This window comes from Centruroides vittatus, unplaced genomic scaffold (genome assembly GCF_030686945.1).
Source record: "Centruroides vittatus isolate TY-2023 unplaced genomic scaffold, ASM3068694v2 contig_436, whole genome shotgun sequence".
Lineage (NCBI taxonomy): Eukaryota > Metazoa > Arthropoda > Arachnida > Scorpiones > Buthidae > Centruroides > Centruroides vittatus.
The window spans coordinates 2,018,210-2,044,105 of record NW_027122237.1 but is presented as its reverse complement, the minus strand read 5'-3'; the positions used below and the strand labels follow the sequence as shown (position 1 = coordinate 2,044,105).

General features: G+C 32.7%; 2 protein-coding genes across 2 annotated transcripts in view; one reads left to right on the top strand and one right to left on the bottom strand.

Moving 5' to 3' along the window:
- Positions 1–25,896, top strand: part of mah (mahogany) — a 353,681-nt gene that overhangs the window by 147,207 nt on the left and 180,578 nt on the right. The window lies entirely within an intron of this gene.
- On the bottom strand, positions 786–20,819 carry LOC136976956 (arf-GAP with dual PH domain-containing protein 1-like). Its single transcript, XM_067272358.1, has 6 exons — positions 20,532–20,819; positions 14,809–15,034; positions 6,645–6,834; positions 4,608–4,754; positions 4,121–4,339; positions 786–1,124 (listed from the first exon to the last, which is right to left on the bottom strand). Exons 1-6 carry the CDS (start codon positions 20,719–20,721, stop codon positions 876–878), a joined length of 1,221 nt encoding a protein of 406 aa, XP_067128459.1. The 5' UTR covers positions 20,722–20,819; the 3' UTR covers positions 786–875.

Genomic DNA, 25,896 nt, shown 5'->3' with positions numbered 1-25,896 from the left:
TTTAATGATAATTATAATGAGAAAGTTGTTTTAAGAAAGTTTTTGTTATAATTCACAGATACTGTAATGCATTAAATTTTCAAATGTGATTTGTGTGATTCTAAGTAAAATTGTCTGCTATAAGTTTACTGACATTTTGAGTTTTAAAATTGATTTTCCAAGATGAGTCAGTCTAAGCATTCATTTAATTCTTTTTGTTGGAAAAAGTTCACACAATTGTACATTTAGGAAAACCTGGCTCGAGCGATCGAATTCAAAATTCGGTTAACTCGCGACGACGATATTTATTCGCCTCGTTGCACCGTTTGCCAAACCTCGTCTAGTGTTAAATAAGACGAAATTAAAGCATTTACGAGGCATGCCAATTGCAAGAAGCACGAAAAAATAAGTGCATCTTTTCGTTTATATTCCCCCAGTCATTGTATTGGCCAACAAAGCAGTTTCCAAAGATGGCGACCCTAGACGACGTGATGCAACAGTTCTTTGAGTAAAAAGGATTTAGCTGTAATTTCTTTGAGGGTAGTGTTGCAATATTAACTTTATCTGAAATAAGGTTACAAATTTATTTTGTAGTACACAATAAAAGAAAGCGTATCTACATATAAATAGAGAATTTTTGGGTTTCTTTCGAAAGATTGATTCTGGATTTTCCATTCTTAAGCTTGATGTTTATTAATTGATGAATGTACCGTGTTCATAATATAAATAATTTAGTTTAGAAAAATTAACTAAACGTAAAAAGTATTCAAAAAGAATTGGAATCGGGAGAAATTTCGTTATCGTCCCATCTCTAGTACATATAACATAAATCTTTAAAGTACCACCATTAATATAAGATATAATTTCAAGTAACAAAATCAAGTAGAAAATTTAAATTAATGTTTTCTTAAAATTAATTTATAAGTTTTATCCTGTGGAGTTAACGCTCTTTCCAGAACCTGCTGAATAACCGTGATCCATTCTACTTGGTCGTCTTCGGCTTCTGCACTCAGAAGATAAGTGCGCTCCGGTGTCTTCAACGTAAATGAAAATCCCTGGTTTTTCATTCCGGCGGGGACGCCTTTCTTGATTGCATAACCTTCAGAAATGTTGCCTAAAAAAATCTCTCCTTTTGGGAATGCATCCTAGATGAACATAAAAATAAATTCATTTTATTCAGATAATACTTTCAAATTCTTTTCTACAATTATGACCTCAATTTATATACTTTCATTTCTACAATATAAAAGTGATCAATTCAAGTTTGATCATCTGAACCAATTCAACAATTAATTTTGTTCAAATATTCCTTGGGAAGTCTGTAAAATATTTAATTTTATTTTGTTAAACAAGTCTCTCAACATGAAATTTTATAAAAACACATTCAAAGAATACAAAACTAAAAAATATAAATTTGTAATATTTTTGTTGATGAATTTTAGTTTAAAAGGACTACAAAATTTGGTTATATAAGTTAATTGATTTTTGGTGCAATTTCATATAATGATGAGTAACAGAATGATTAAACTGGCGATTCTCAAAGCATGCTCTACAAACTCACCTAGCCATTTTCTGTTTAACCAGAGGAAAGAATATTGTTGTGAATCATTGTAGTCATTAGGTTATTAAATAAAAAAATTTATGGCACACAAGGTGATTTTTTTCGGAATAAGAAGTGGATGAAGACAACGATAGTCCGCCATATCTGTGACTCGATTTAAGTGGACTGCAAACCATCATTTTGAGAACCAGTAATCTAAATAATCATATGTTACTGTATCACTGCATAAAATTGCATTTGAGAGTTGACAATGCCCAGTATATATAGATAATGAACAATTCTGATGCTTCAACAATCCTAAATGTAATGAAGTACATCAAAATTTTGGTGTTATCCAGTTTCAATCATTGCTAGAGCAGTTACTAATTTTGTTTGGAATGCATCATTTTTAGAAATGTTTTAACTCATTTCTTATTCTAGAACAGATTAACATATAAAATGAGAAATAGCTTGTATCATCAAGCTTGTGAGAGTTTTCAAACAAAGTCCTCTATAATCATGCAAGTCATGTTGGATTATGCATATTTTTAATTACTTTTCTGCAATATGTTTATTCATTTTGATTAAACACGCTGTTTTCTTATTTTCCAGCTTTAGAATTTAACTTTTTGGTTTTATATTGCCAAATTTTATTAGAAGATTAGAAGACTAAAAACTTTATCAGTTCTACCTCGTGTTCTTTATAAACTTTAACTACCGTGCACTCTTGCTAGTCCAAACCAAGTTTCATTCATTCTTCCACTAAATGTTCCTGCCAAAAACAAAAAGATGAGCGATTAATTTTTAAAAACATATCAAATTTGTCCACAGTTTCTTTTTGTCTCTTGCTTTTAAGACTCCATGTAATAATCAGTTTGGATTAGCAAGCGTTCACTTCATTTTACTTGTATTTTTAGCATTTCTTAAAAATCTTGGTTGTAAAGGTGAAGATGCATAGTCAAAGTATTTGGGAGATTTAGCATTTTTTTTAAAGCTTTCATAGCTATTATTGATATTCACTTAACAGTCTACAGAAAAATTTGGTGGTTACCAACTCATATATTTTTGTTCTTATTAAAAACAATACTTTTTAATAAAATGAAGTATTGTAAATAAATATTTGATACTGTATGTTTCCACAAACAAACTTGAAAGGAGTGTGATGATATCAGATGAGAGAAACTTCAATATTCTTTCTTTTTAAAATTAAGATTCAAAACAACTTAGTTTTATTGTATTAATGCTTTGTTTATCCATTTTAAATTAATTTAAAACTAGTAACAAAATAAAAAAAGTAAAACGGCAAGGCCATACTTGGAACAAGACTATGTCTCGGAGACTCGCTACTAAGCGGGATCACTCCGACGCTCACGGCAGGTCTCGTTCTCATCCTCCAATCGTCTTTGGTATCGCCGGTTTTGAGTGCGATCGTTCAAACTTCACCGGCGTCGACCACGAGGTCTTCCACGATGCATTTTCATTAAAATTAACCTATCGAACGTTGAAATTTCTCTCCATTGCACGATGTCCCGGGTTGAATTTTTGTCAATGCAAAACCTTCCCGTTTTTGAAAAAAATAATGGTGGCTATTGTATTGTTTGCAATTATTTCTTTATTTTGCACAGACGAAATATATATATTAATAAATGTAAAAAGAAAAAATAATTTTATTTCAGAAGTTAGTTTTAATATAAAATTATAACAACGTGCCATCTAGTTTCAAAAAGTTCCAATGACGAAACGAGATATCTCTGGTCAATCGGTCAAGGTTAGCGCGTGGCAACCAGAAATATCTGGAGAATAACACGGGACAGATAAATGGGTTTTTTTCAAAAGATTCGTTTGTCAAAATTCGATTTCACAATATCCGTATTTCCGACTTACCAACCAGCAACGCATGCGCAAATCTCACATTACTGCCTGTTTGCAGAGTGTCACCATTTTGTATTTTATTGTGTTTCGGTTCTTGGTCCCTTAACTACCGACAAGTTTGGTTTTTTTTATGCGTGCATGATTTGGGCACTTAATACTCTGTGCCAAATTTCAACTCCTGACATGTGCTCCTTCATATCGCTAGGCTGATAAGACAGCAGGCAGTATGATTTTATAAACAAGATATAGTCTTGTCAATTAGGTAGAAACATTAATAGAAATGCTATTGACAAAGAAATATTAAATATATAATTGATTATGGTAACAACAAAATAAAATTAAAAGAATGTTTATATTCTGTTTATCAAGTTACTAATAACTACAGTAACGACAGGTTAATTTAATAAGCTGTGTCTACTAAAATGATACTAGAAATGTCTAACAATCACTTGAGACTTACATCATCAGATCCCTTTATTAGAGGAGTACAAACATTATTAAAATGTTAAGTCTTAAAAATTCAGCAAAAGTATTAAAATCATTTATAAATCACTAAAAACATATACTTAGTGTTTAAAATGTCTTTTCATTAAGCTTATATTTGATGTTATAATCTTTCAGTAAAAACATTTTCGAAATATTTATTCAAATAAAACTGTCAAATTAAAGTTATAAGAATGATGGAGAAAATATTTTAAAATACTACAAAAACATTTCAAAATAGCTTACCAAAGGATCTTCCGAATACATTAACTTCCGGTCGTCGAGAGTAAACCACCGTTTTCTGTACGCATTTCCCGTTCTCGGACCCGTCTTCCACAACCATCCTTCTTTCGTAAAATCTCTCGTAAGACGATGAATTAATTCTTCGTCGTTAATTCCGGGAAATGCTATTTGAAGATGGTTCAGTTTTGCCGATCTAATTGCCATGTACCAATCGACAATTTCCTATATTAAAATCATAATTTAATAGAAGGCTTTGTTTTTAAATATTTTTATTAGTGTTTTGCTGAGGTTACAAGAACAAGAAAAATAGTAATAGTAATAAAAGAATATACAAATAAACATTTATAAAATAAAATTAATAAATTAGATTAATTATTGTCCTCAGTAGTTACAATTAGTATTGGGAGTATATTTGATCATTTTCAAATTCTCAAAATACTAAGTAGCATAATAGGCATTAGACAAGTATTTAGATAAAGTATTTTCTCACCTTTCCATCTTCAGAATACAAAAATATATTACGAGTTGCACCATCTTTTATATAACTTAGTTGCATTCCATTCAAATTACCAATTTTATTCGGACTAAAAGTAGCATTCAGTTCGGAGACACGAATAACTGCTTTTGGCTCTCTATTCTAAAAATAATCATTTAAATAGTAAATTACTGTTATATATTGTATTTAAATAAAAATGCATACATTATATATTTGCTACATATATTAAGTATTTCAGCATTAATATAAATTTACCTTAATGAACACACATCTTATAATTTATCACTGAATGAAATAAATTTTTAGATTATGAAACTAGAATTAAAAGAATGATAAAAATAATTAAAACAAAAGTTCATTCTCAAAAATAAATACTGCATTATGCTACCAATTATCTCAAATGCTATTATTATTAGCCAAAGTATAAGCATGGCCTGAATAAGTTAAATCAAAGTAATTTGGCCTAAAAGACATAAATCAAATAAAAAAAGGGTTTGGTTAAATTAATGTGTATAAAAACACTTTAATCCGTAACGGTCGATTTTCCCACAGTTGCCGTGGGAAAAATCAACCATTACGGATTAAGGCGATTTTATACACATCAATATTATACAGCATCCATATTACGTAGGTGATTTAAATTATTAATTCAAATATTAGTAGTATTCACAAAAATAATCTGACATTTAGATGAATTATTACTAAAAATTGAATGTAGACACAGTATAACCTATTAAGTAAACTAACCCAGCGTTTTCCTCTTTCAACTAAACAGAACTGCATTTTAATTATCTTCAAATAATTTTTAAAAATGTAAATACAAAATTAAACTGATAATTGAAGTAAAAAAAAATATGAAAGATGTGAATTCAATTGAAATCTCTGATAAACAGAAGTTGTTTGGCAAGCAATAATCAATTATATTATTCAGAAAATTTAATTAGAAATAATCATCTGACTAAAAAGTTAGAATCAGCATTACACTGACAAAAATATAGAGTTGACTCCACTTAAAAATGAACACCTATAAAGCAAATTTTCACATTAATGCAAATTTTGTCATTGCCCTGGCAAAACACGATTGTCCCAATGTTACTTTTCACATGATAAAGCAAACAACAATTTTACCAGAATTTGTTAGACCCAACTGTAAATTACCTTCACAACCCTATTTCCAGTAATGATTTTATTATTCACATTGAAAAGTGTAAAAGGCAAAGTGGTATTAAAATAAATATTCTATTTAGAGTAAAATAATTTAGAATAATAAGGTAGAATAAATCACCCAGTTGATTTAAAAACAAAAGTTTTTGGTTTACTTCTAACACCTACTTCAGATGAAAAATTTTTAAACAGATGGAACTCGTAACATTTAGATGTTCTAATACGTCGAATTCAGAACAGCTCGCAAGTAAATTCAAATTTAAAATTTTGTAGAATCGACCAATAAGATGCATCCGAGGTAAAAGTTCTAAGACCGTTTTTCATAATGACGTATCAATGAGGGTGGCAGGCCCTCTTTGATTCCTCACTATAAAAAAATGGTCTATAAAATTTTAAATTTGAATTTATATACAACCTATTCTGCATTTGACATATTAGAACAATAAAATGTCAGAAGTTCCATCTGTTCAAAAATTTTTCACTCTAAGCAGGTCTTAGAAATAGACCGACAACGTTGTTTTTTCGGAAAAATCGGCCGGGCGAATATAAAGGTAGCGAATGTTTGTACGATATAGTATAGCCCAGTTTCTTGAAAAGTTTTATTTTAGGATTAAAATATTTGCACATTATTTACACACGGTATTTTTATATTTCAATTAGTATGAAAAAACAAATTGCTTCAGTATATTATCAATATAAGCATAAAATGACTCATATCTGAAGATATAATTTGTTTCAAAAAGAACACACTGATAAAACAGTTATTACTAAATTATGAGAGATTAATATTAATTTACTACATGAGTAAATGACATAACTTATGATAACATTCTGTGCCAATTTAAAAAAACAAGAAAAGAAACTCACTTCTTTCACATAATACACAAGTGTATTATTAATTTGTGACAATACAAATTTCCTGAGTTGAAAACGACCCCCATCTTTTCCTCTCTTCCACAGCCAACCTTCCATTGTTTGATGCAAATAAATTTGGCAGTCGGGATAAATGAATTCCTCTCTTTGATACTTAGCACGTACCCACTGTTCTTTTAACACCCTGAATAATATATATATAATAAATACTTATTCAATATGCGAAGCATGCAGTGCCATAACAGCTTATATTTACATTATTTTGATATTCCAGATAATTTGTAACAGTGAATTTTTTTACCATTTTCTTGTAAAATTAAAATGAATTCATTCACTGGAAAGTGTTTCTTACTGCTCTGAATTTTTTTTTTTTGGAATTTACAACATTATGGAATTGCATGCTTCGTGTTATATTTCTGTCAAGTGAAATTTGATAAAATTTCAATACAAAACTAACATTTTAATCTACAAGGATTTATCAAAAAGTAAAGACCAATAGTGAATATTACAATGATCTATAAATACCATTTCACTGTAATATATACAAGATAAATATATATTAAAATGAAATATTTTTATATTCAAAGTTGTATCTACAGCTAATCAATGAGCTTCTGTCACTGGTGCATTATCATTTTTAAAAAAGGTACAGACCTAGAGATATAACATGAAGAGGAAGTCTGTGGTGTCATCTGATTTCTTAGGGCAAAATACACATCAATGACAGAAATTAATAGACACACATAGAAAGACCCTTTCAAACAGCTTTCCAAAAGGAATCATGCTTTTGAACAATGTAGGTGTTTTGTGTTACATAGACAAATGCCTTTTTTCATAAAATATCCAAACTCTTAATGCTTTTTGTTGCTGTCTGAATTAATTGTTTGCATAATAAGAAATGAAAATCCATACACTATGTGTAATAGGACAGATGGGAAAACTCAATTTTAGTATTATTTGGATTATATACAGATTATATACATTCAAAGAAGAAATGGTCATAAAAGCAATTTTTGAACAGACAGATAAAAATGTATGAAAATTATATTTTAAATGCTTTTATAGCTGCTTCTTCTTTAATTTAAATGTGTTTAACACCAAGAACTTGAGTTTTTTTATCTATCCACAATTACTTGATTGTGATCAGTTGTGGAGTGAAATTTAAACAAAAAGAGCATTTCGAATGGACCTTTTATCTCCAAACCTTAAAATATTAAGACTGATTTACTTCAAGAATACCTTGCACAACATCTATCCATTGACAAATTACTTCATATGATGTATTCACTAAAACTTGATCAGATTTTGTTCAACACCTGTTTTAGAATATTATTGTCCTTTCATAACTGAATTCTAAATCCATTACAGCTTAGAGCAGGGGTGGGCAACCCTTGACACACATGCTAAATATGGCATACCAATGACCCAGAGTTCACCTTAAAGTAAACTTCCATCATCTTCCCTAAGTTGTATATTTTAACTTAATGCAATTTTATTGAGTAGAGTGGTACTTAAATAAAAAAGCAATAAAGAAACAAACATCAACTATTTTAATAAAATAGGAAAATGAAACAAACATCCTATTTCCAAGACCTCTATCTCTGCAATGTAATGATGTGTAGTACTGTACATGAATCATTCAAAAAATAATGCAACACATTTTTTTCTCAAAGCAGGTTAGTTATATTCTATTTCAAAACAGTTTCCCCAATTCTTAACTACAAAAACCTTTTGTACATAATCTCCATTCATGTCAATGACCTTATGCAATCTAGATGTGACAGCCTGTATGACTTCAGTGCCATATTACTGGTCTTTATTTTAGCCAACTTCTCACTTCATCAATAAATTCCTGGTTGCTGCAATATCTCTTCCTGCAGATTGCATCTTTCAGAGGACCAAAGAGATAAAAATCTGAAGGTATGAGATCCAGGCTTTAGGAGGGTGAGAAAGGAGAGTCCACCAAAGTTCTGTGATCTCTTGGATGTGCATTTATATGTGGCGTTGCATTACTGTGGGAAAGAAGAATTTTATTCAAATCTGTGATCACAAACATGCTGGAATCATCTGTACATCCCACTATTGCAAGCAACACAGATGTGTGCAGTGGCCAGAGCATGGGAGATTAGACAGATTGCCTTTACTTTGTTCTAACAATAACAATTACTTCACACAATGACTTGGTGCTTTTATCCATTGCCACATCTCCATAAACATTCTTTAAGAGCTGGTGAATGTTCATTTTCTACCAAAAGAAATTCAATCATAGCTCTCAGTTTGGAATGCATCTCAGTACAGACTCCATCTTGAAAGCTAAATGTAATGTTGCCATACAACAGAGAAAAATGAAATTACTACAGCTAATGTTGGTAGGTTGAAAGATGTTTTACAAAAAATAGTTTTTCCAATAAAAATTTGCCAAGAGAGAAAAATGTGTTGCATTATTTATTGTACAACCCTCGTATCTATCCTGTTCGATCGACGCATCAATTTGCCAGGCAGCCATGCACAGAGTATTGCTTTACCGTCATTTTATATGTTTTTTGATGTTTTGTAAAAAATATTGGATTTTTAATGTATACATGGACTTTCAATTGTTTGAAAACGTTCTTTCAATACTTAAGACAACAAATAATATGCTGCCAAAATTTTCAGCTGACACACAAGAAAATTTTTCACCACAGATTTAGCAATTTTGCAGTGCACATTTAAAAAAGTTACGCATCTCTGGCTTAGAATATCCATCTTTGAAAGTAAATTTTAATTTTTTTACAGTCCCATCAACTTCAAAGTTATTCACTATATTATGAGAGAATTCAGTCAAAGTGTATATTAATTTAAAAGAAAATAAATTGTATATTGTGTCACATTTCTCAAATAGATTAAAAATATACACTTATCAGAATAATGTACGCCTCTCTGCTCTTTACTGACACCGGGTATTATAACTATAACTTCAAAACGAACCTGTTACCAGTGTAAATCTTCTTATGAGCGTCTGACTAATGTTTTCGAACTCAAAACAGTTCTTCTTCAGGCGGAGATGGAATAATTTGAAAGATAGAAAAGAATGTTTCAAATCGAACCGCTTCGTCTAATTCTGTGATGGCTGACATGCGCTGTAGTGTCCGGGTGTTGGTTATTGTTTATGCGTGTCTAAAAGGATTTGCCAGGCCGATGAAATGCCTGGCAAATCCTTTTAGCCTTACGGGACTTAATAGTAGACTCACCGGACACACCTAAGCTCTTTGCGTATGCTAAAACTCATAAAGAGGGCCAGCAACTTCGTCCAATAGTAGACAAAGCAAGAGCACCTACAAGAAAACTAGAGAAGGCTACCCACCAACTCCTTTCGCCAAACTTGGAAGATTACCCTTACACCATTGCGAACCCAGAAAACCTCATAGGCCTACTGAAAAATCTACCTGAGTGTTCGAAACTTATCACAGTCCTTGACTTTAAATCACTATACCCATCGGTGAAGCTCCCGGCAGTTTTTTGCTCCCTCAGAGATTTCTTAATGACATACGTTCAGGATCAAGCATTCCACCAACATATATTGGAAATGGCCCATCTGGTCTGTTACAACTCGATCTTCGTTTTCGAAAGTACGATTTATAAACAGACAAAAGGCGTCCCCATGGGTAGCCCGGTATCAGGCGACCTATGTGAGATGGTGGTAAGGCAGATGGAAAGTAAAGTCATCCCACGATATCTTCCGGATATTTTACTCTATAAGAGATACGTTGACGACGTACTCATTTTATGGAAAACGGAGCCTGATATAGCAGCCTTTGTACAAACTGTCAACAACAACCCGTATGGCTTGGTCATAGATGTGGAGCAGATAAGCAGCACGGAGGCCCATTTTCTGGACATCGCCATCAGGGTAGAAGCGTCTACGATCCAAACGTCCGTCTACAGAAAACCGATGGCAACACCAATATACATACCTAAGGGTTCCTGCGACCCATTCTCGTATAAAGCGGTCGCTTTCAAAACCTTAGTAAGAAGAGCAACCTCGTACTCCTCCACTAAGAAAGCGCTAGACAAAGAACTGGCATATCTTAAAAAGGTCACAATAGACCAAGGATACCCTTCCCTAATACGGCGTATAACCAGACAACATCACCTAGGAAACGCATCCGCTGGACAAGCAAACGGTAGCGCTAACAAAAAAGATTTAACAAGGCTTCCTATCACATACAACCCATACGTTTATAAAGTATATGGAGAAATAGCCGAAAAACAGCAGATGCAGATAGCATATCGAAGAGGCCCCACAATAGCCGAAATCCTAAAAAATTGCAAAGACCCTCCGGATCCCAACAGAATGTACGGAGTGTACTCTATCCCCCTAAGGGACAACAGATGGCAAAGGGAGCTCGTTTACATCGATTCCACTAAGCGCTCGTTAAAGACCAGATTAAAAGAACACCAAGCTGACCTACAACACCGGAAACTCAACACGGCGCTAAGTATATACGCATCTGATCAAGATATCAACGCGGAACTGGATAAGGCTAAAATCATCGTAACGACGCCCCACCCAGAACATATAAAATGGTTAGAAGCGGTCGCTATATATAAAATGAGCTGTAATAATATCTGCATTAACCGAAAAGAAGAGATCGACATTTCATCGGCCTGGCAAATCCTTTTAGACACGCATAAACGATAACCAACACCCGGACACTACAGCGCATGTCAGCCATCACAGAATTAGACGAAGCGGTTCGATTTGAAACATTCTTTTCTATCTTTCAAATTATTCCATCTCCGCCTGAAGAAGAACTGTTTTGAGTTCGAAAACATTAGTCAGACGCTCATAAGAAGATTTATACCGGTAACAGGTTCGTTTTGAAGTTATAATGTACGCCTTTCTATCCTTATCTTCAAACATTAACAGCCGATTGCAGAGACAGAGTTTAACAACAGAACGGCCCATAGACATTGGCCGGCTGAACCGAAGTTTAAAATGCATTGCAAAGACGACGAGCGTCTATTTCCGAACGCCCTCTACGTGAACTTCGGCAAAACATTGGCTCTTACTTTCTTGGCCATTACTCCCGTTTTAGGTGTCGTTCGGCCAATCGGGTTATTTGTTTCTAACGCCCGAAAAGGTCGCTAGCTATATTCCAAAAGCTTTCGGAAATAAAATCTTAAGGCCGTCGACAACCGTTGTTCGGCAGTTAATGACGACCCTTTTCCATTTCGATATTTAATTTCGTCGCCAATACGGTTTAAAATACGAACAAATCCATATTTAGAAAATTTATACAGAATTCGAAATTCGTCTTGGAAATAGATTTTTAAGGAATTATTTTGACATTGTATTACTGTCTCTCTTCGTAACTGTCAAAATGAATAATTTTAAATATTTTATTATTTTACTATTATATTTTTTTACTAGCTGACCCGGCAACGCGTTGTTGTGGCTCAAAATGTATCTATTATAAATGTATAACACTTCCCCCGTGGGGGAAATTTCAAAAAATTCCTTCTTAGTGTACATTCTCTTGACGTACCCTATTAAAACGCAATCAAAAACGCATCTAAAATAGTATAATAAAAGCCGAGTTCTTCACAGTAAGCCTTAATCCCGTCACTTTTCCCGCTGGGGAATATCGAAAAATCCCTTTTTAGTGTATATTCTGTTGACGTAACCTATTAAAACGCAATTAAAAACGCAAAAAACCGCATGTAAAATAGTATAATAGAAGCCGAGTTCTTCACGGTAAGCCTTAATCCCGTCCATCTCCCCCCACTGGGGGGAATTTCGACATGTATATTATATAAAAACACGTGCGTATTCGAATGCAACGTTGTGTCAAAATTTCAAAGGAATCGGTAGGAACAAACGAACGTTATATTTTATTTATATTAATATTTATATTAAGTAATAATTTTAATAAAATAGGAATAATTAATAGTTATTCTCCTAACCTCACTCAGACTCTATTACACTGTAAGACAACAACACCTTGATGCTGAGAACCTTTAACTTTAATCATAAACAAACGTTTTCGGCCCATTCCATGGCCATCGTCAGGCTAACAACATTCGAATACTGTTCCGAATAACCAATTTCAAATTTAAATAAAATACAAAAGAACTCACGCGCGATGCTAAACAACGTAAACTAAAACTAATATAAACAACATAGAAAAGAACAAACGAACGTTATATATTATTTATATAGATAGATAGAAAATGATCTGCTTCAGTCCATTCTCACAGAAAAGCATAATGCCTGACAGAAAAGCAAACTTAGTTCGTCGGAAGGTAGCGCCATCTGTTGGACATAAAAGCCTTAATTTATATATAAATATATTTTTGAAAGGGGGAGATGGTGTAGGGGTATGAAAAATAGATAGTAGCCGATTCTCAGACCTACTGAATATGCATATCAAATTTGGTAAAAATCGGTAAAGCCGTTTCGGAGGAGTACGGTAACTAACATTGTGACACGAGAATTTTATATATATAGATTTCTATAAAAAGATTTTGGTAATTATTAAAATTGTCTCGTTTGTCTAAGAGTCTGTAACTACAATGGCCCCAAAATACATTAACGTTTTATAACCGACAGGATACTCGAATTGCAAACAAATGCATCTGATTAAAATTAATTGTAATTTTAAGTCTTCACCCATTTGAATATCGAAATTGGAACATTTAAAACAAATTTTAAGTATTTAATTTTGTTATTTTTGCTCCGAACAATTAATTAAAATGAATAATTTTGTCAATTCGTACCGTTTACAACATTTATCAAAGGAACAATATCCATTTTTATCTAAACTTTTCCACCAACAAAACTACCACTCAAATTAAAAAGCCCTCTAAACCTGCTGTCGAGCGAGTCTAGAAAGTAGGTCAAATAACTTGTTTCTAATCGCTGTCTACATTGTGGCAAGCGAGAAACGCCGTCTCTGCAACGAGATTTTTCTGAATCGCGGTCTACCCAATCCGTAAACCGCCGTCGATTTCTAAACATTGTCTCTGCAATCGGCTGTAACAGTTTTAAATTTTAAGTCAGAAAAAGTGATTGATCTTCAGTGTTTAAAGTAATTTTTCTTAAAAATCAAAGTGCATAATCTTAAGTTATAAATAAAATGTATAATTTTACTTTTGATATGCTTATGTATATATGATGATTACAAATTCAGGCAGTCCAAATTTTGAACATAATTCATTCCAGAAAAAATGTATAAAATCATCCAAAGTTGAGCAAGAGAACAGCTTGTTATAATAGAGTGTTTCCTTTTAACTCTGTGGGAATGGAAGGAACATTATAAAATATGTTATTAAGGTAGGCAAGTTTTAACAGTTTAAATTTTTTGTAGATTAAAATTATATAAAAGTCTGATTTAGGATAGAAAAGTAATATTTACAAAAGTACGAGTTGTCCAAAAATCAAGAACTGTCTCTACAGGAAATTCTTGAAATAGCATTTTATAAAAGTGTAATTACTGTACAATCTCTCTAGACACCGGTAAAATAAGTAAATAAATTCTTCAAACCCGTTAACCGGCGTCGATCTATTGATAAGCCTAACGAAGGCAAAGGCCAAACTAGAATTTCTTCATAAATGTAAACGGATTGGGGTGTTTCCCACGTCCATTTATCGTATTCGGAAAAGAAATTCAAATCGAATGTTTATTCGAACATTAACGGCCTATACGACGAAGCCCAAAGAAGAGCTCGGGAGGGGCTATGAAAACGTTTGCAATTCTAAAAATAGATCAACGCCAGTTAACAGGTTTGAAGAATTTATTTACTTGTAATTACTATACTGAGCAACATGTAAGAGCTCAACATGACAAGACATTCCTCTTAGTATTGTTTCAATGGACAACAATGTAACAATATCTACATTTGCACTTTCTTACAAAAATAAAACTTTTCTTCCAACCCAATATATCTACAAATTACAGACAGTAATTCTAGTCAAGCAAATATGAAAATTATAGCATAGCATCGCAAACTGCACATTAAAAGTGTTATATGTAATTAAATAAAAATCCTAAAATAACCCTCACGTACATAAATAAAATAAAAGTAAATAATCCTTTGAATGCATGAATTAACACAAGAGCAAGCATAGTCTATACTACACTAAATTTTATATGTATTGTAAAAAATCATCACTTACTGAACATCATCAGGACTGGGTCTGCGATAACAAATAGGGACATATATTTCATACTTCTGAGCAGCTTTCTTATTTCCCATTTCCTCCATAAATTTAACTTGATCTAAATCCCAATTGTCAAGTCGGAGAGACTTGACTTTACTTACGTGGGAACCAAGATTTCTGTGAATGCCAGCACACTGGGTACAAAGGAAAATTCCAATGTTGTATGAAGCCCATTCTGGATCTATAATAATATATTTTTTCATTTAAAAACAATGACACTAAAAAAATTTGATTCCTAAATCACTACTTCTTTTTCATTTTAATAATTCTATTTACTTGTAAAACATGATGCCTGATTTCAGAAACAGGAACTAGAGACTGTAAAACTAAGTTTTCTAATAGGAGCATTTATTATATCAGTTGTCTAATAAAAGATACAATTACAATCAATTTGTTTAGATCAAATAAATATTAATATTGATACAATAATACAAAGATAATACTGAAAGTCACCAGCAACATTTTTTATAAATTAATCTAATTTATAATGTACTCCAAGAACCTATATCTGGTGTGACCAAAAAAAACACCTGAAGAAGAACTCACAGCAGTTCAAAAATGTTTGTGGAAAACTTTATCTTTTGTTTTTTATACGTCACAACGGATACAGGTTCTCGGAGTACGTTATTTAACACATCCCGGTGTTTTGTGGTGTACTTTAGATTAATTTATTTTTGGAAAAACAAATACATTGCATTATTTTTCCACATAGTCTCCATTTTTCTCACCACTGTGGGAGCTTGAAAATTTCCATGCAGAGTTCTATTGTATGGGAAAAAACTGACACTGCTTTCTTGTATGTACCATGAAAAAATTGACACACCGCTTTCTTGATGTCCTCCACTGTTTTGCAGCATTGGCCTTGCCTTCCTTCGCCGCACCGAAAAAATGATAATTAAAGGGTGCTAAGTTGGGGCTGTAGGCAGGATGCAGAACTTTCCACCCCATTTTCTGAATTTCCTCTATAGTGGAATGAGCAGCATTGGGCCTCATGTTGTAGTGCTGCAGGATGATCATCTTTCCAAGATGTTTATAACACAATACACAGCAGAGCTCATGAAGTGTCATGATGTACCAAGCAGCATTAATTGATGGTTTGCCCAAGTTCAAGAAATTCCAGAATCCATCAGAATCTCAGACACAGAGCCCATAATTTTTCCAACTGATGGCACTGTCAGTTGAAAAAGTTATGGGCTCTGTTGGGGAACTGAGGCGGTGCCATTCCATACTCTGCCATTTTGTTTCAAGTGCATAACGGTGCAACCAACTTTCATCACCCATCACAATATTCAGCAAAACTCATCAATTTCATTTCCATATTTCTTAAGTTCTTTTGTGATGGTTTTTCTCTAAATTTTGTTATGGCAAATCAAAAAAATGGTAAACCAAGCAAGCACAAACTTTCTGATCTCCTTAACCCTTGATCACCACCTGGATTGTACTGTAAGATTTGCTGCAATATTTGCTTCCACAGTTACACATCGGTCTTCCTTAATGATCTCATCCACTCTTTACTTGTTGAATTTGTTAGAGCAGTCCATGGTCAGCCAGTACAAAGCTGATCTTCAATGCTTGTGTTTTCATCTTTAAAATATTTTACCCATCTTCTAATACTGCAGGGCACCCGTCATATAAAACAAAGCTACAGAAAACTTAGTAGTAGAATGGGATGTAAATATTACAAAAGAAAATAAGAAATAAAAATTCCAGAAAATGTAGAGGCCTTAGGTCTAAAACAAACCAAGTTTATCTTTATTAATGCTACTAAAGTAGTAAGTAGTCCATGTATGTTATAAATGTGCAAAACCGACAGACCAAACTGACCACAAATCCATTTTGAGTAGCAATGAGGATTATAGTAATTATCCATTACTAATTGCAGCGGAGTCAATTAATCCAATATTATAATAAATCCCTATTCAAGATATATTTGTAAAATATGACATGCTTTCACTAGGTACGGATTCAATAACCTAATAAAAGAAATAAACAGCGCCTTCATTAATAGTCTGCTATTCATTTATTTCTGATGGTTTAACAGAAGACTTTAGGACCAACTTTAGCAGTAAAGAAAATTATATATGTATGGCAGTGCATAATAAATATGCAGTACAGCACTGTTTCAATAAAACAACAAACTTTTTCTTTAATATTTAGTTTTATAAAGTAAATTAATTATTTTTCTATTTTAAAAAGTTCATAAATTAAAAAAAAATTTCAAGACATTACAATCCATTAAAGTTTTTCCGAGTAATATTGAACATTAAGGTCGAAATTACGGTCCTAATAAAAAGTGAAATAATTTCTTTTTAGTTTAAGTTTTAAACTGGTTTGCTATAATATTATAAAGCACTCAGCAAATCAATATAGATATACGTACTTAACACCTTACTTTTTTTAAAAATGGCATAAATTCAAACATTTCAGTTTACAAATCATAAAATTGTAATTTAATAAATAATTATTCTCTTTTGAATGTAGATAAATTTAACTAGTTTTAAGAATAATGATCAAATAGAGAGAAGTTTAATTATTTTTTGAAGTTATAATTGCACAGAGCTTTCTGAATTTTTGTTGAGTGGGAAATGCGGATCAAAATTTTCTGCACTATACTCAGATTTATGATATAAGCCTGCTTGAATGTGTTAATCCAGATTTAAGTTCTTGCATGTAGCATCTAATGCTTGTTGCATGCAGCAAAATTACATCATTTTGACACCTGTTCATTCCCCGAGAACAAAAACTACAAAAGTATCATTTACATAAATATTTATAAATCAAACAACATAAATTAGCCTTTATGATGTAATATTAAGTTCATGATCATGTTTTTTGAGTTATATTGGTAGACACAATGACCACTAGACTTTAGACTTTCTTCTTTTTTTGTTTACTCGAATGACTACCAATTTGAAGTGCCTCAATATTGGTAAGGTGCAAATTATGTCATTTCATGAGAGACCAATGTCCAACTTATGGAAAATGAGAGGGGTGGTCATTGACACACTATCAGCAAGCAGGCATTGCTGCCAGAAAATATCACATTAAGCCAATGACAAACTATGGGAGATCCTAATGTAATTTGACCAATGAATGCCAAAATTTGTTAGTCAAATGAATAGTTTTATTCACAAAAGTGATTTAAGTAGTGGCAGCCTTGACTGTTCTTTTGTTCTTTACAATATTATACAAGGTATTACCATCTCTATCACTCTTTCAGTAGCAATATAGCAATACATGCTAAATAATAAACATAAATTATTATAATATGTTTCAAAAACATAATTCAAATTTGTAGTTGCAACATTATGACAAGTCAGTTACAGGCTTTAAGCTATTTAAATTGAAAACTTTTTAAATCCAAATTGAAACAACAACACTATATTTAAACAATAAAAAGATAAAACTTAATTAAAACTTATATAATTAACTAAATATAAGTTTAAAGTAACAAGCAATTATTTAGACATCATCATGATGCTAGGCTGCAATTTTTAATTAAATTTTTAATTTATTTAATTTAAAATACCGTACTTTCCAACGTATAAGACGACCCCCGACTTTTACGGTTAAAATATAGAGTTTCGGATATACTCGCCACATAAGACTGCCGTACTTTCCGGCATATAAGACGACCCCCGACTTTTGAGATCTTCCCGGGTAAAAAGTCGTCTTATATGCTGGAAAATATGGTATACGCTCTCCACCTCAAATTAGTAGTGGCTTGCACCTGTACATCGTACTTTTCCTTTAACAACAGAGTCATGCCAGTTATCCATTAACTGCTTTCAGGGGAAGTTTTGAATTGAAACAATGTGATTTCTGGTTTGCATTGAAAGTTCTTATATAGTTAAGAGGCCTCATGCCCCTAAGGTTTCCATATCTGGGCACATCTTTCATCTATTTAACTCAGTTCTCGAGACTAAGGAAAGGCAGACGGACGGACGACGGCAGAAATTTATAGGTCTACAATTTTTTCTTTAAATTGCAGCCCAATCAATAAGATAAACTAATTTTTATATATTCCTAAAATTTTGCTTACTTAGCAATATCAGAGTGACCTAAATTGCTATATTGGTTACTGCTATAATTTCTTTACATCAGGTTTTTTTCGCTTAAGAAATAAACCATAACAACATGTAATATCAATTTCAATTTAGGCTATATTAAGTAGATGTAATTATAAAACAATTTTTTCATATATCATTATTATAAATAATAATTATATATATAAACAAACAACAACTAACCCGTTATGCATAAAAACACCAACCACTGCCGAATTATCGGGCTAGAAAACGGCTACATCAATATTAATAATTAAAGATAATTTGGAACTAGCCCGATAATTCGGCAGCGGTCGACGTCTTTAATAATTATATAATTATTACTTTGTCGTTTAACAATTTTGTACGGCCGGCATTACCAACATTTTAAAGACATTCAGTAGTGTGCGTAATTAAACAATATCATTTATAGATTCTTGAAAATATTTTCAGTCATTCTCAAAACTTTTCAAGCATTAAAAAAATATATTAAAAAATATATACTGTATATCCACAGAGATCAACAGAAGGAATTTCTTTTTAGAACAAGTCAATACACAAAAGAAGGTTAGGCACCCTCGATATACACCGTGCCTACGAGAGCTTCCATTGCTCGCTAGGCCAAGTTCATAACTGCAATTCAAACAACAACAAAGCAGCACATAAAATGCTTCGTCGCATAACCCGTACCCCGTTTCGAACGGTTTTCTACGGATTATACGCACGAAAATACCTTAGCTGCCATATTTAGGCTACAGTATTTTCACGCATATAATCCATAGAAGACCATTAGAAAGGTTAACGCAAACTTTTGAACCAAATATTTAACTAAATGTTGATGGATTTATTTATATGTTTGGCCTAGTAGACGCAAAACCGTATCCATAAGTATTTTTTTTTTTTTTTAATTAATTTTTACGTCAAAAACATTTTTTAAAAATTTAAACTTTTGACGACACATTTCTTAAGTTGCTCCAATTAATATTTTATATAATTAGTTCTTTAATCAACATAATTGTAAGTAAATTTTTGCTGATTCATTCAATTAGTGGAAAGAAAACAGACAATTAAAAGATTTTACAGGATTAAATCATCACTTTATATAAAAAGGAAGTAGAATACTTCCTCAAGCTGTCAAAGTTACCGATTACTTTTTTAATTTTAAAAAATGGTTAGAAAAATGAAGAGTAACCAATAAATATTCTCAGGAAATAAAACTGATAAAAAATATGTACATTTCTCTTTTTAACACTGAATATACATTCATTTCTATGTAATTTTAGGATTTTGTAATGTTTCGAAACTTAAATTAAGATTTTAGGCCTTTCCAATGATGTAATATGACAAATCAGTACACAAAAATGTCAAATTAGTTTGGAAATTACCATCAAAAATACAGGAACTATTGCACAAGACTTTAAATGAAGCAGAACAAATTATAATAAATATTAAATTTGGTTTTCGTAATTCATAAATGACTGATTGTTTTTTTCATTTATTTATTTTACTTACTTAATAACGTTAACAAGTGAAGCGAGGTACTAATTAATAAAACAAAGTAACCGAGGAAAAATATTCTCTAAGTTTATTTTTATATATATTATACGTTAAATTAATACTTTACGAACTCACCTTTGCGTTTACAATCGGAACAGACTTCATTTCCATCAATTTTAAGTAATTCTAATAACTTTCTCCTACAGGCTTCAGCCATCACGTCCTTATTACTTCCTTTCTTGCTACCGCCATACTTTGAATAATAAATATCGTGCCTATTTAAACCACCAGATGGCGAAACGTCGTTTTGTTTATCGTAAAACATTGTTTTTTTTTCTTTTAATTCAAACTTGTTTTGAGACTTTTCTGAAATTTTAAAGTAAAATAATAATTTTGACTTGAATTGGAGACGTAATAAACTATATTTTCTTGAAATTTAATGTTAATCTCATTCTGACAATATCCATAGTTATCGCGATAACCAGGAGATAACGTTATCTTTTATCGATAAATCATTTTAAACAAGCTAACCGAATTTTAAAAATATTCGAATTTTTTGTGTATCTTAAACATATATATACTATTTTTAAAAAGTAAGAAAAGCTATCTACTTTATAAAATAATTTTTTTTTCAACTCTGCCCGGTGGGTACCAAATGGGCCGTTTTAACCAGCCCATTATGGGTTCGGCTAAGTTCGTAATGGGCGACCGGGTGGTGAGGAACGGGGCCCAAAATATCCCGGTGGACCATCACCAAACCCGAATATTTTAGGCCTTTTTTGCGTAAAACCAGTGTTTTTCGTCCCGTCCGGAGTCAATAGCGGTAGGCCGCCACCTTAACTGCTAGGCGATCCCGTCGTCTATATAAATACAGTCAAACCAAACAAATCAAATTAATTAATAAATACTGCGTTAATTGACATTCGCGTAATAGAGGTGGCACTCAAAAATTCGTGTTTAAATATGCTTAAGTTAAAATAAAATAACAAAAAATTAATTAATATAATATTAAAATACCCTCGGGGAACCTGTACCCCCTAGAAGGCGCGTTCCCAGATGGCGGATAGGGGAAGCCCTAATCAGCTTGCTGACGGGTTGGAGGGAAATAAAATACCTCTCGCGGACCAACAGGTCGGGTAGGCGAGACTCGAAGTGGCGACCAGTGCTGCCGTTTCTACGGTAATGTTTAGGGTAGTCTTATATTTAGAGTGAAACTGCCCTGTGATCCGATGCTTTTATTGTACACTTGTAAAGAAATCTATGCCAGAATTGATTTCGGTAATGACATTTTTTCATATCTGCTTTTGCTTGAACCAGTGGCGTAGCGTGGGTGTCAGCCGCCCGGGGCGGAGGAAAATTTCGCCGCTCCCTTATTTAGTTATTTTTGCATGATATTATTACTTTTTGTGAAATTTTGCCGCCCCCACTGCGCTACGTCACTGGCTTGAACCCTAAAATGCGCAAAATTTAACAGTGAGGACTTTTGAGCCATTGTATAAAAAGTTTTAAAATGTTAAAATTGATTTACAAGTTGTAGACAATGAATGGCTTAAACGCCCTACTTGACTCAATTTCCTTTATCCTTATTTTATACCACTTATTATACTTATGTCTACTAGGACTTATTATAGTGGTGTTCAATTTCTGCAAATTAAGGAGGTCTTAAGCCTGGACTCCACATTACCGGAATCCGCGACGTAATCGTAAAACTGAAAGCCAAACTGACGAAACTTTCAGTTTTGGAACGTTCAGTTAGACAGAAACAAGACTGAAAGCAGAATTAAAAATTATTTAACTTTTCTGTTTTCGTTCCGCTCTTCTGTCGTACTGCAACCAATAAAAACGCAAGGATTTGTGACGCGTAGTTTGATTGCCGTAATGGTGGAAAGTGTAGCGAAAAGGACGAAGAAACAAATAGATTTGGAATTATTCATCGAAGAAGTTAGAAATACAGATGTCTGTACGACAAAAAATGTAAATAATTCAAAGATTATTAACAATTTCGTTGGTGATAAATTCAGAGAAAGCATGGCGAAATCCGTAGCGTCATCCATGTTTGACTCTTTACGACAATTACAGAACTGATCAACAGATGGCGCATTTCCACGTTCATTTCGTACAGCCCTCTATAATAGGGCTCTATTCATTTCGATGCTAGTAGCGTCACAAGGTCCTATATTCTAGGACCTTGGGTAGCGTCACGGTAAACCTCACTATTGATTCACGGTAGTTCTTGAACAAAAGAAAAAAAAGGAAACGGATACTGAACAACCAGCACCATCTAGTGGAAAACTCTAAAATGGCGTAGAATGCGTTGTGAAAGGCAAGAAATCGTTAATATGATAACTTTCTTATTTTTGGTCTCCGGTCCAAAAGTAGAGAGTATCGTTGAAGTCGTCTCGGTCCCTCCGAGTTAAGATATATACTCAAAGTCCCGAAATTCCATAGGGTGCAATCTATACAACTTCCATGGCTTATACTAATGTGGCGCCATCATTGGAAACCAAACAATAATAGTAGAATTGTTCATCTGATTTTGAAGAAGCGTGTTTCAGTTATAATAATGGTAGAAGATATTTACAACTAAATTATGTTCCTATAATTTTTTTCATTTCCTCCACATCTTCAAAAAATCCTTGCAATAAAATGTTCGGAAAGAAAACGAACATCTAAAACCCCTATTTCGGAAGCCTATAAAGAAAAAATTGCAAAGGTAGAATGTGAAGTATCGGTCTCTGGTGATCACACATATTGTTTGCCATCTCCAAAGGCGCGTGAATCGTTAATTTTAACAAGACAGAAAAGAAACTTAAATATAGCAGACAGTCTAATAAAAGAAACTCAAATAAGATTGTCAATTCAAGAAAACATTATTCAAAGGCTCGGAGAAATGCTTTTCAAATTTGACGCTATAATGATAGAAAATAACTTTAAGGGACTGCTTCGCGATCTATTAAAACATCGGCTTTTTGGTAATGTAGGCATCGAATAGCCAGAAGTTAAAAAGTTTGCTTTAACTATTCACTTTTATTCTAGTAAGGCATACGAGTATCTAAGACAGTTTATTAAGTGGCAGTGAAAGTAAATTAGATAAAGATGAATTTTTGAGAAGTTAAATATTATTATAAATAATATTGGTAACAATAGAGAAATGATAATGGCGAGGAATTTTAATGGCTGAAAAGATAGAAAGCGTAACCGAATAGTTGGACGTTTTGGAGAGGCTATAATAACCGATAATGGTGAAAGATTAATTGAACTATGTATGCAGAACGCATTAAAAATAACAAATGGATATTTCCAACATGAAGATATACATAAATACACTCGACATCGAGACACGTTGAATTCAAAATCAATATTGGATTATATCACTGCGAAACAAAATACTGCACTATCGATCCAAGATGTCAGACTTTTCTCAGCCGCCGAAAATTACAGGAAGCGGGAGCTAGCGTACGCTCGGTCGCGCTCCCAAGCCCCGCCTTTTTCCCATCAGGCTACGAGCCATTTGTGCTAGGTTAGCTACGCGGGCAAGAAGCAGCCTCAAACTAGACAACGTTTGCTCGCGTAACGTAGTCCACGCGACGTGGATTCCACAGATGTGGACTGGCTGTAGATCAAAAATTTTATTATAATAACCTATACTTGTAATTAGTCAGTTTTCGTTCCGAACTTTGAAACAGTGTGGGAAAAACATGCCTACTAGTTAAGCCTAACTAGGCTTAATTAGCCGAAAACTATTTATATATAACTACTGTATTTACTGTTTTAATATACAACGTTTATACTATTTTCAATACTGAATGTATTAATCGTGTAATTTACGTACACGGATACAATTCTATTATTTCTCGTACTCTCGTATCGTTGCGCTAGCAAAGGACAAACCGTGCGGGCAAGAAGAAAGGGGGCGGAGCCTTTGACGTCATCGGTTGTGCTAGCGCACGTTTGCTTGCGTTTTTGCTCTCGCAAAGCGCTAGTTTGCGGCGGTTCTTAGAATTTGCAAAAATTTAATGAAACGATGTATAAGCGAATATATCCCACAAAATTGGAAAGTTGGATTTCTGTCACCAATATATAAAAAGGATGAGTGTAAAAATTTCCGAGGTATTTGTTACGATATGTACTAATGGCGACACTAGCGACGACAGGAGTCGTCCATTGTCTGTCGTAGAGCGCACCACGTGTGTCTCCTCTTGTAATGTGTTTAGTTGTAATAAATAATACATTAAGTTTTGCTAGTCGTCTCAATAGAGAAGTATACAGCATATAATATAACAGTATTACTATTACATTAACAGTACATTCAGCAGGATATATGGAAAATTATTAAAGCATTACCTAGAAGAGGAATAAAGACGTGGAAAACGAGGAACGAGCAGGTTTTAGGAGTGGAAGATCCACACGGTCATATTTTCTGTTAAAAATAACTGATTTTTAGCAACATTTTTCTCAAACTCCACTTTTATTATTTATTGACTCAGAAAAGGCATACGATAGTATACCAATTAAAAAATTATGGCAAGTATTAGATAATACAACAATAAACAGGAAAAATAATAAATAGTATTAAAAAATTATATAATAATTCTATTGTTAAAATTAAAATAGCAACAAGATTATCTGAAGGATTTCTAGTTACTAAAGGTTTACGCCAAGGTTGCTATATTCTCCCAACATTATTTAAAATTTATATTCAAAAGGCAATGGAAATATGGAAGAGAAAATGTAGTAGTATGGGTCTAATGTTTGGAGACAATACTGTATATACATTATTATTTGCAGATGACCAATTAGTTATAGCTGACGATTATGATGATTTAACATATATGACAAGAAAGCTGAAAGAAGAATATAATAACTGGGGACTAAATATAAATTATATGGTAATTGAAACTGAAGACATACACGATTTAGTTTTGGAGGAAAATGGAAAAATTGAATTGATTAAAGGATGTGATGAATTTAAATATTTAGGAACAAAAATTACTAATGATGGTCGGATGGAAATTGAAAATAGGGACAGAATTATAAAAGGAAGATCTATGGTAAGAATATTAAGTGAAATCTTATGGGATAAACAAATCTTTAAAACAACAAAAATAAACATATATAGGTCATTAGTTTTAAGTGTAATAACGTATGGAGAGCAGAAGTGTGGCCATTACATTCAAAATCTAAATCTAAAGTAGAATCCACAGAAATGGACTTTTTCAGATCTGCTCTATGTTAAAAACTAGATAGAGTGAGAAATGAGGAGATTAGGAAAAAAATTGACCATCAAAACTCTGTAGTCGACTATATACATAACAAACAATTAACCTGGTGTAGCCATGTTCGGAGGATTGAAGAAGGTAAACTACCACAACAGCTATTGAAATGGACCCTGGTAGGCAGAAGGAGGAGAGGAAGGCCGCGGGCTTCATGGATAGAGGAGATAAAGAAAGCTATGGAACACAAAGAATTGACAGAAGAGGATTGTTGAGATATAACGGAA